The sequence below is a fragment of the Acromyrmex echinatior genome, chromosome 13 (assembly GCF_024713525.1).
Source record: "Acromyrmex echinatior isolate Ae372 chromosome 13, ASM2471352v2, whole genome shotgun sequence".
Lineage (NCBI taxonomy): Eukaryota > Metazoa > Arthropoda > Insecta > Hymenoptera > Formicidae > Acromyrmex > Acromyrmex echinatior.
The window spans coordinates 5,292,728-5,305,728 of NC_141864.1; the positions used below are offsets into that span (position 1 = coordinate 5,292,728).

General features: G+C 30.5%; 2 protein-coding genes and 1 pseudogene across 7 annotated transcripts in view; 2 read left to right on the plus strand and 1 right to left on the minus strand.

Annotated features, from left to right (window-relative positions):
• LOC105150873 (uncharacterized) overlaps positions 1 to 13,001 on the minus strand; it is a 157,736-nt gene that overhangs the window by 133,715 nt on the left and 11,020 nt on the right. The gene's annotated exons all lie outside the window — the stretch shown is intronic.
• On the plus strand, positions 1,940 to 8,201 carry LOC147907545 (uncharacterized; annotated as a pseudogene). The gene is made up of 4 exons (XR_015547226.1): positions 1,940 to 2,125; positions 2,212 to 5,379; positions 5,478 to 5,765; positions 7,316 to 8,201. The product of XR_015547226.1 is annotated as an uncharacterized LOC147907545 (transcript).
• Timp (Tissue inhibitor of metalloproteases) overlaps positions 12,791 to 13,001 on the plus strand; it is a 163,389-nt gene continuing 163,178 nt past the window's right edge. The window contains exon 1 of the mRNA XM_011064225.2: positions 12,791 to 12,993. Coding sequence (XP_011062527.2) covers positions 12,985 to 12,993 — 9 coding nt within the window. The 5' untranslated portion in view covers positions 12,791 to 12,984. The remainder of the gene's footprint in view (positions 12,994 to 13,001) is intronic.

The window sequence follows — 13,001 nt, forward strand, 5'->3', positions numbered from 1 at the left end:
CTAACGCACAGATTTAAATAGAATAGAAACAAAAACTGTCAAAGTGAGAATCAAAATGAACATATTCCATATAAGAATATTCCAGTTGTCATAAAATATGAAAATATAATGCGACACAACGCGACATGTATGATAATCGCGAAGAAAACCCGGTAATATCGACTTTGCGTCGCAGCATTGGAAGTATTGAAAATATTGAAAGACATCTATTTTGATCAGCTTGAATGAACGTCAAATTTATGATACAATAACAATAATGTCTTCATATTAGTAATAATTTCAAAAATTTTCATAATAACAAGACAATATTAATAAAAACTTGAATTTAAAAAAACCGAGATTTTTGTAGTCGTAAATCAGAATTTAATCTAATCACAATTTTGAGTTGATTTTAATAATGCACTGTTTTTTTCTTTAAGGAGAATTCGACATGACATCATTAACATAAAATTAAATATTACTAGTCGACAATGATTTTGTTAAATGGATAATTTTGATTAATTTATACTTTTTTATGTTAATTCTGAAAATAAAATTAAAATTTATCTTACGGGCTCCAATTAATTTTTGTAACCAACATCTCTTTTCAAAAATTTGTACATTTTGCTAATAGCTTGTACGAGGTTTTTCTCTTAATTAATTAAAATAATATATTTTTGTTTGAAGCCTTTTATAATTATGCAGGAAATTATGTTAAAATCAGTAGTTATTCCCTATAAATCATTTATTTATATGTATAAGTAGAAGAGATAAAAATAAAGGATTTTTAAATGCATGTTACTCAAAAACCTTGTACTTCTTATAAATTTAATAAACATATGAAATCAACGCCAACAATACTATAAGAAACGTTATCAGGTTATTTTAGCATTAAAAAAAATAGAAATTTTTCTAGTATAATTACAGATAATTCGATCGTATCTCAAAGAGCGCATAAAATATTAGAATTATTTATCATTAATTTATTGAGTACAGTTTAATTACGTATGTAAACATGTCGTGTTGACCGGACTCTGCCTTGAGCATTTCGAGAAGCATCGAAAGAGAGACGCATCGCGAGAAATGGCCGATGCAAATTTACCGTTGCAACGTACAACTTGGTGAAGCAGGCACGCCGTTCTCTCGCAAACCGCATATACACGGCGCCAGGGCCTCTTCATGTAGAATTCATGTACACCTCTCGGCATTCGAAAGAAACTTCACGTAACAAACTGTCTCCGCATCTTACGCCACACAAGCATGGCTCTTACAAGCACGAGGCGGTACGATAAAAAAGTATGGATAAAAAACGTGTGTCCTGCGTCACATTGCCGCACTTAATGCATCATGCAAGCATTCGCTCCCCAGTTTTCACATCATACGCTAGAAGATGGCACTTTTGTAGCCATTACGTTGTAGCACGTGCTAAGATAATCATGAATGTGATCTAAATATTCTACTTTGCGAGCACACTTCTATAATGCTATTAAATATTGCAGTGTTATCTTTTTCTATCGTTGTTGCTTTAAAACTTAATTCTATTCTACTTATGATATACGTCGGTCGATAAACACAAGGAATTAATTATTTAAATAAACTTTTTTAAAAACCATTAAATTTAATTCGCAACTTCCCTTTTTTGAATCGACTTTGCAATTAAATTTTAATTTCATTAGATTTTTAAAAGTGTCTTCCAAAATGCTTTTCGAAGTTCTACTTTTAAAATTACATATTGTATTATAAGTTTAAAAAACAGTAAAAAACGTAGAACAGTAAAACATTATTTTCTCTTGTGGTAATATGTCAGATCGTATCCTAACAAATATCGTTGATATGTATGAGCATGCACATCGGTAATATTTCTTATTAGAAAAGTATTTCTTCCACCGAACATACGCCTGCCAATATCTCGCACGGGGTGTAGCGATTCAACCTCGCCGATGGGGGGACATTAATTTTTCTCGCGAATTGATACTCGGCCCCTTGCATAGTCGACCGCCATAAAGTATACCTACCGCGAGATGCGCCTCGAAAAGTATTGCGTAGCTACGTGCAAAGTGTCTGCCTCTCTGCCGGGACGTGAGATTCTTTACGAATACATTTTATATGCAGAACAGACTTGGTGCTTGATTTGCTTTGGGAAGAGGTTCGTAGCCGACGAAGTATCGCCATGTTATTTCCGGAAGAATATCTACACACCAATGCAGTGTATAAATTCTCGTATTAATTCAGGTATTGGTTGAACGTGGTCTGTATAATGTTCGCCAACTTGCGAGAGTGAATAACGAAGTTATGCTTTCCGTCACTTCGCACCTACTAATTGTAAGTTCTGTACCGCGGAATATAGTTCACTAATTGTTCGATAAATAAACTGGATTCAGTAGTGCTGTCAATCTAAGTAATAAATTGTAGAAGTATTGCATTTCGAAATGTAATAAATGAAAACCCTTTACATTTTATAATCTTAATCATTTCATTACGCGGTTGAGATTATCTGTTTAATTTCTCACATTATTACTAGTTAATTTTTATCCTGTTCGTTGTATATACTTTGCAAAGAGTTTTATTTTGCTTTTGCTCCTGCAGATTTACTTTGCAGATTTACTCTGTAAATGCGTACATTATAATTTCACGACATTAATGTATTCTTTCTGTTAATATTTCCATGTCTCGGATAAAAAGTAACTCTCTAATTTTGAAATATTCTGATTTTTAAAGTAATATGTCATTATTATGTCATGTGTCTATGTAGGTATTCATTAAATAAACACTAGAAAAACATTTTGTTCTTATGTTAAAATCGATCTTTATTAAAATTTTCATGATAAATTTTTAATATATTCGAATGATAATTTAATATAATGTAATTGGGTTACATTCAAATATTTTGTATTAAACTGATTGAAAAATGCGTCATCATTTATTTGTTATGTTAATGTTAAAATAATACAATTTATAAATAAATAAACAAATAATATAAAAATGATATATTTTAAAACGTAAATTCTAAGATAAACGAATAAAAGATGTACGTGTTAATTTAATATATTAATATTAGTGAAAAAATGTGTTTCTACAATTTGTTTCCAAATTGTATCAGAATTACTTTTTGTATCAACTTTTTTATATAATATTTGTATTATTTTCTAACATATTCTTGTATTAAATTAATACAAAAATTTGGCTGGATTGTTTGGAGCACATGAAATGTGTTAAAAACATATTTTCTAATTGTGAATGTATGCATGTACGAATATTATACAGACTTCGTTCACGTGTGCATTATGCACGCCACGATGTAACGCAGTCGGCGTGGAGTTCTCATAGTCATAAATTATAAGCTCAAAATTCCGAGAGCAAATCGTCGAGAGAGTTTTCCGCTCGTGTCTGCTTTACGTTGAGGAAACCGCTGCATGCAGACATTATCGATCTTGGAAAAACTGAGATCGGCGGAAAAGCGGTGATATTATTGTCGGTTTATTGCGGGTGGTTCGTTTAAAAACTCGCAACGCATCGCAGAAGAGATGTAACCGAGACAGCCGAGAAAGCCGTCTGCGGAGAATAATAGAAAAGTTACGTGCACGGATCCGTGCACTTTAAATGTACGAGTATGTATTTTAAACACGCGCGTGTATATGTGTGTATGTATGTTAAATGTGCATTCGCGTGCAAACAGCTCGATATAGGGCTGGGCCTGAATAGAATACAAGAGGTATGTCAATCCAACCGCACGAAAGTTATTAAATCAATATATAATATTTAATATATAATATTTGCACGCGCACATATCAATATATAATATTCGTTAGAAGAGAGAAATACAGTAAATTACATCAATATTGAAGAACTTTTATATATTAAAAAAAATCAAATGCCAATTTTAATTATTTCTTGGTTGAAAAGATTTGACTCTCATTACTTGAAAATAATTACATAAAAAGTAATCGCTACTTTTATACAAACTATATATTTTACTATATTATCTATGTGTTTTCTTAGAGTCAAAATGCTACGATCTTTCCTCTAGAGATATCTATAAGAGCCTATTCCTCAGTTTTGACACGAAAGCATTTAGTTTCTTTTATATCTGTTCAAGATGTCCAATCCATCTTCTAGATCTTTATATGTTATTGGAAAAGTAAAACCTATACGAAAGGATGACGTTATAAAATAAAATCAACTCTCAAAGTTATTTGAGAGATGAACGGCGAGATATAACGGAGGATTACACGAAGAACTATATAGTTTTCAAGACGTAATTCCACAAAAAATTCAGCATTTCAAGTAAAATAATTTTTGTACAAATAAATAGTTTGAAATAATATATTAACAATAAGAATTTTTATTTTTATATTTGAAAATATATTAACGTTATAAAAATAATTACATATATAATTACATCAATTTTAAAATCTATTCAGAATTCGCGTAAAAAAGGGAATTAATAATTCAAGTATAACTAATAATTTTATTTTTTTATGAAGATTTTTATAGAGTAAACATTTTTTTTATGAAAAGAATTTGACATTTCATGCAAGCATTCGAATATATAAATTACAAAATCTATGCCTGGTCTAGCGATTAGAAACAATCTTAATTCATTATAAAAATTTGGAGATATATCTTATCTCTCGTTTTGAAAAATCTTGTTTTACTGAATCTTTTTAATAGATTATACCTAGGATTTAATTAAGAAGTTAATTGTGTTTTGAAATATAATTTGTAATTTTATCTCTATATAAAAATCTTTATAGAGTACATTCTTTTTTTATGGAAAGAATGTGACCATTCTTTGCGACCATTCAATTAATTGCAGAATGTATACCTAATCAAGCAACTTGATACGAAATCTCAAGTAATTACGAAAAATTTGGAGATCTTAATGTTTTGGAAAATGAAAATTCCATCTTTACAACCTCTTAAATAAAGTAACTATATGCCTAGAACCTAATTACAAAGTTAACTTGTTTCGACAAACTAGTTGAGATAGAAAACTTGATATATATACTGTATACATGTACTTCCAAAATCGCGCAAGCTTACACTTACGACTTATGTATACCGAATGCTAGCAAATTCGTAGACGAGACGGATGTTTTCTTATTTATTGACTTTGAACATGCGTACGTTTTTTGTTACTGCCCTTTAAAATGATGGCAATATCTGATCTATCCTTTATTCTATCTTATATTAAAAAAAAAAAAGATCAAGAAATTATTGTTTTCCACGTTAGCACAATTTCAAAAAAATACAACTCCTTATTACACCGAGTTTGTTCCAACGTAGATGTAGCTCTATGCCAGGCTCTACGCATCAAAGGATGACAATATTGACATCATGTATCTACGTCGATCTACCGCGAGATAGTGTAAACTCATAGCGGCATCAAAGAATAATCTGGTACGTACTAGTCTGGTAACGACACAAAATATTTCTTACGACACCTATTTTCTACGACACCCACGAGAAAACATGCTCTCCAAAAATTTGTTTTTCAGAATTTAAAATTTTCTCATGTATCACGTCTTGAAGCGTAATATGGAATGAATATAAATAAGTAATACGCATCCCGTCAAAGATGGGCGTAAGCAAGGGACTCTTCTTCTTACTGACGTCTATCTACGTCACTCTTATCCGACGCGAGGAAGCGCTCCTACTTTGCAGCAACAAAAGTATTTTGCTCGTATCATCCCATAAAGTTGGAAAATATGAAAACGTTATTCCTCTGTGTAAACGGGTAATAGGATTCCGCGTTTATACGAAGATGTCGATCGGATTAAAATACAATACAGATTTTTTACGAAAATAAATATAATTATTATTGTAACACGTAGATAGTAGATAATTATTCCAGTATTTCGATTTTAATTTAATTAAGCATATTTTAAGCGATGTTTTAATTTAATCAATTTTTAAATAAAAAATATCAACAATTTTTTTAGTTATATTGAATTATTTAATACAGAATTTTACAGAATTAGTTGTATATTTTATTGTATATAAATTCTAAAATGTGAAAGTTATCGTTAATTTTTCTGTACTTTGTAATTATATATATTGATGTTTACTATGCATGGAATAACAAGACCCAAAAATCAAACGTACAAATATTTTATACATTAACTTCAAAGATTATTAATCCATCGTTGCAACGTTCAATCATCGAGTTCTATACGCGCGGTTGAGACATGAATATTGCGTGACTCAATCATTCGCAAGCGGTTCAATCTGAATGTCCCAATTTCCTCCACGTGATTATCTTAATACGTTGCCCATATCTCCGGTACGATGAAACCGGACTGCTAAAGTGATAGCTAGACATATACACGGAAGCTCGATGATACGCATTGGCTAAACTAACTAACAACATCAAACTGCGTTTACATATACCTACTTGTAACTTAATTGCGTTTCCATTTAATCATCAAATTAGCTTTGCGTTAATTGTTTCGCACGTTGATGATCGTAATTACGTAATAAGTATCACATTCATATTTTTTCAATATTTTCGAAAGATAAAAATTATAAAATAAAATTCAATTAGCAAAATATAATATTCCAAAAAACCGATTAAAATCGTTATATACTAAGTAAGTATTGTATCATATTATATGTAAAGCAATTACTTTATATTATATATATTCTAGTTTCTTATTAATATTCCTTTTATTATTATAATTGTAATAAGTATGACAAATAGCAAAATAAAAAATAACAATAAAAATTAATGCATATTTTGTAAATTAAATTCTGTTTAAATTCATTACATATATATGTACATATATATATATATATATATATATATATATACATATATATATTTAGTCTATCCTTTAATTATATATTATATATTTCCTTATATTACTGATGTTATTATCTACATATTTCTCCAAACTTATATTGTTCAATTATCATAAAATCTTATTACGATTAGAAATTTATATAATATATATATTAGTAATAATATGTATTTTATATATATATATATATTGTGTATGATGAGAGAGAGAGAAAGAGAGAGAGAGAATAGGAGAATATATTATAAGAAAATCAGTTGTCCCGATTATTCGCATATGGCCTATCCAGAATATATCATTTCATCTACGTTATTACCTTAATACATTAGCTGCATTTCCGTCGGAGTATGCCATTGCGGTTAGTGCTATGGGACTGGACTGCTGACCTAATACCATTTCCGTATTACAGCAAATAGAACGCAATATCGAGAATTCAAATGGATTTAGAGATGCTGCCTAATATTTCGTATATATTTGAGAGATACATTTTATATGGTATTATCATATTTAGAATTAATAATCGCAATAGAATATTCTACGATATCGCGAATGTGAATCACGCACAACGAAAGTACATTGACCAAAATGGACTTGGATACAGGCCCGACCCATGTCGCGGGCGGTGCAGCGTTCATATCGATTTCTTGCGAAGTGCCGATAAGAGTCGGCGGGTGTATGCCACTTTATAACAGAGGAACTAGGTGGAAAGCGGTAAGACGGAGACAAAGTAGAAAAGGCAGGGCAAGGAAGTCTGTTCGAAATCGTTCGACACTGATCGAACAGTTCGTCTATGCATCAAATAAAAGATCGGAGACTCATCTTATTCCTTAGCTCGTCTTATTTCTTAACTCGACTAAAGTCCTTTTTATATAGAAATATAAAAAGACATTAATATAACAAATATTAAAAATATAAATATAAAAAAATTAGAATTGTTATATTATTCATTATCTATATCTTATTATTATATTCCATATTATGTGAATAGTTATAGACCTAATTATGCAAATTGCTGCTTCCATAATAAAATCGATATTAAAATGTGTAATATTGTAAATATGATAATAATTATAAAAAAACATTATTATATGTTATTGTAAATTAAAAGTAGCTACAATATTGGATATCATTAATAGATTCGAAATATAGAACTTGAATGGAGAAGTCATATATGTCGATGATATATCTCGCCCTATAAGTAGAGTAAATGGTTCAGTGCCGATTGCATCCGAATATTAGAATAGATCATTAAACAGACGTGATTGTAAAAATATGCGACGCGATGAGGCGTATCATCGACAAACTGATAACAATGATACATGTTTCTTAACCTAAATGGATTTATTATCTATTATCGTACTAATATATTTTCTACATTGAAAGCGTTGAAAACTTTCCGTATCCCTGCTAGGCTATTGTACAGCCTAGCATGGATACTAAAATAAAATAATTTATATTTATATGTGCTGAATAAAAAAAGATATAAAAAAAGAAGTGGATTATATTAAAGGTTTATATTGGAAAACGGAACGGAATAACTAAGAATTTAAATTTAAAATACGCCAAGATATAATGTATAAATGTGAATGCGCATTTTAACTACTAAAATTTTAAATTCAATTTCATATCTTGTGTACAAAAATTCTACTATAGCAATATTAATTTAATACATACTAAAGGATGCGAAAAAATTCCAAATATATCTATATATCTCATATAAATATTATTAAGATCTCTCAATTTTACTATAATAATAACAATTGTAAAAATTCTAATTAAGCAACTAGTATCAATAAGAATTTCATTATCATTGTCATTGCACACGTGTGACATGTATGGTACTGATAAAAAAGAATAATCCTGTAATTCATACGACTTTTCTGTATGTCAGACATAATCCCAAAAATAATTTGGAGAATAATTCGCGATTTCTGGTGGAGATTAAAAAATTCTGATCCGTCAGAGTAAATCCGGCGCAACTAATTCGAGACGATATGGTGTTTCTGGCTTGTCCCGGAGCCTTTCTCTCTCGATCTCTTCTCTCACTACTCTCGTTGCAGCCCCAACCATTTTCGCTCGACTTTTGCGTCATTCGCGAGCTCGTTCTTTCACGTCTCCATCACGTCTTTATTTATAGTGCTTCTGTTCACTTCATCTTTCATCCCTGGCAGTTTGTCAAAGTTGTCGCAAGTTAATTCAACATCGTAAATTAATTGTTGCCTTCAATTAATCCTTGACTCTTGAGTCTCGAATTAGAGACAGCTCGTTCTCCCCTAACGAATACGCGAATAAACATCATGATTACGAAAGGCCTTTCATTGTCGCTGTTCTTTGGTACGAAAAATATGCGGATACGAGTGTGTGCAGAATACGACTATTGTGATGATAATGACTTTCTTGATTAACAGATGAATACAATTGTGTGGTAAATTGCAACGTAAATTGAATGTTTATGATTTTATGACGATGATGTTCTAAGAAAATTTTAATTCGTATACTTTAAGTCTAGCAGAATTTATAAGAAACTCAAGTTTTCATAAAAAATAGAAAAAAAATTATACAATTTTTATATTGCCTGTATAATATTCACGTTAACTTATAAATACTTATTTATTAAAGATCCTTAATATTTAAAAATGGAAATACAGATTCAGTGTTTTATCCCGGAGATTGCCATAGCGAATTCATTTAAACTTGGTTCCGTTTTATATAGAAATCTTCATAAATGTCTTTTCAGTATTATAAATTCAAAATTATATTCATCAGGAAATATGATATACGTATAATTTCCGTCAAATAAATCATTACAAGAAGATTGTTTCAATATAACAAAATAAAATTGTTGCTTTTATTCTTATGTAGCTTTCGCTAATAAAAGTTATATATTATTGAATCAAGACTAAGAAAGATAATTCGTAAAATTCATAATTTTTATTATATTATTTTTATTATATTATTTTTTGAATTTTCAATTTATTTTGCATGTATTCGCATTTGACGTAATTGAATTAATTTGATTCTTACTAATAACAAGTATTTTCAGTTTAATTAAAAATTTAAACACAATCTCTTACTTTTTTTTGGAAATTTCTTATTTTAAATTAATATATTTTTTAGCGTCACTTTTTTATACGGATTTTACTTTATACGTATAGAAATGCAATGTGTGCTTCTCAGATGAACTAATTTCAATCAAGGCCGAAAGTGTATCCGACAGCTAGCTGATAGGTATATGTAAAGTGATAATTAGAACGCTGAATGCACACGACGTTCGCATTTCCAACGAAGCTCAATAATTTATGAGCACCTAAAACTCAATCTTCGCGCGGATCGTTCTATAAATCTTACGACAGTGAAATCTCGAGTTAGCCAAAATTAGTTTCAGAACGTGCCTGTCTAGGTCACACAAGTCTGCCGCTCAACTTCCTCGATCCAAATCATCACTTTCTATAAGTCAGTGATAATTCACGTTTTCAATTTTCAATTTTTAAATTCATTTTTTAAAATATTTCACTAGAATTCCACGGATTTAGTAAATTTCGTATGAAAATTTATATCGTATTAGAATGTTTAATTCTAATGGATACACAATCTAATGGGTATTGTTAATTTATTATAAGATATATATCATTCAGTAATTTATTTAACAAAAGTAAAATAGAAACTAAAAGAAAATTAATAATTAAAATAAAAAATAATTATTTTCTTTTTTATTTCTGTAAAATAAAGCATTGAATAAAATGTAACAAACAATTTAGAATATTTAATTTAATACACAATCTAGTAAATATTTGTTAATTTATTAATAATGATCTTATTTAATAATTCATTTAACTGAAGTAAAAAGAAAGTAAAAGGGAATTATTAAATACATAAAAGATATAAAAAAATTTCCTATACAGGAGGTATAAATAACTCTATAAAATATATATGTTAAGTTAACATCATTTGATGTCAAAATCTAAGTTAGCAATTATTAACTTTAACGACCACTGCGTGCACGCGTGTGTAAAAGAGGTATCGGTGCCTGCTTCGGTATCTCGACAATAAAGGGTAGTTATCAGCGTGCTGCCTCGATGCCGCGAGGAAGAACAGCCGAATGACAGAGCGTAGAGCTAAGCGAGTCACGCACGCGCAATCTCCATACATCACCGTCGGAGCGTGTAAACTTTTCAACTCCCCTGCGTATCCCATGCTCGCAGGAGAGCCTTTTCTTTCTCTCTCACCGATTTTCCTTTTCTTTCCACTTGTTCTGCGTACCAATCGTGGACCCACAATTATTGAAGCTCAATTGAACCGAGGGAAGAGGACTGTGACCAGGCTAAACGTATCCGCGTCCTCGGCTCTTTTTCTGCTCTCGTCTTTCAATATCCTTTTGGCTCTACTTCCATCTCGCCTACTACCGAGTCTATCTACAATTCTGTCCGTTAGTCTCGTTCCCTTTCCGAACGCGCCTTCATCTTCTTTCAACCCCTTCTTCGAAGAGCTTCACCGGTTCCTGGATTATGCCAAGGCTTAGGAGGTGGGCTTAGTGATTATCCCGACGGACCCCTTAAGCCCGAGGAACCCTTCGAGTAATTATTTGAAATTTCCGTTCAATATCCCTTGAGGTACAAGAAACTTTATTTGACCGCGATTAGCCCTCTCTTCACACAACACACAGCGATGCGATCGTTCTTATCTTACAGAGATGAATGGTGGACTGAAGGATACTTGTTCTCGTGAGTTTTGTACTTTAAAGAATAATTCCCGATAATTTACTCTTCGACAATAACTTTTGAGCAAGCTTTTAATACTAAAGATTTTATATCCTCAAATATAAAAGTAACTATTAAGATTTTCATTGTGTAGTATATTCATCACAATTTCTATCTTATTATAAACTTCTGATTTAGAGTTTTGTTTTGCAAATTTATAAGATGTTTTAAATAAATTGCTTTGATAATCATGACTAATCAAATTAAAAAATATTGTCCAAAAACAAAGTCGATCTCGATAATCTTTCTTTATTGTTATTATATCTCTAAAATTATACAGAATATCTTACTAACAATAATTCGATGACCATGAGAATATAATAAAAAAACCATAAAGTATGCAGTCATAACGAGATTATGACTTGTACTGAAGCATATAATTGACAAAAATTAATTACAACGGGGAAAGGTACAGGCATTCTGTATTTGTCGAGCTGATATGCAAAACACACTAATTCGATGTATTTTTTTTTCTATCATAAATGGGTTTGCGTTGTAGTTCCATATTTCTGGTAATACGATGTTTACGTTATGCACATCCATTTGCAAATTCCACGAATATTTATTGAAAACCGCTTTATGTAAACAAGCAGCATTTTGTATTGTTTTCTATCATCAAATAATATTTACCATTTTTTGAAGTTATTCCACTTGTTCGCTTTGTGAATATGTATTATTGAACTTGCGACCATTGAATGAACATTTATAAGAAATAAATGTCTGAAACAATTATGGATTTATCAACCAACTGAGTCAACACAACAATGATTGTGTAGCAAGTAAATTGCAGTTATAATCTAAAATTTATATACGAAAAAATATACACGAAAAAAAAAAACAAGAAATAGTAAATAATCAACAAGATTAATCATCTTCGTAATAAGTATATCGATTCCAAATAAATATAATATTTCATCACCGTAAAGAAAGATATTAAAACCATTTAACCAGATAACCGATAGCAAGTGGAAATGCTATATTAATCAAGCATGTGAATTATATTTCAGACATCTCATTATTAAAGAAAACAACATTTTTTACATTGCAACATGTTTGCGTAACTTGTGATTAATCTTATCGTACTTCAAAAATCTAAATTGCAGAAGTTGTTGTGTTTGTCTTATGAAGTTATCTAAAGTACATACAGATGCTCTTGTTTTTGCGAAAAATACATATATATAAGCGATTCTTGTCTCTAAAGCAAGCAGAATGCATAAACGCCATGTAGTTATTCTTGCGAGAAAACTAACAATCTGCCGTAGTTCTACGAAAACGGGTCTTTTCCGAGGGAAGCAAAAATATGGCCATAGAAGAGTAGCTAGGGAAAAAGTACGAGGGTGATGGTCACTGGGTTGGCAATAGTCGTTAAGAAAGAAAGGGGAGCATAATGCCCACTGTGGTTGCACCGAGTTTTGATTAATTGTGCACGGCGTGGAGTTACGAATGGTCGAATGAGCAAGGTATGCAG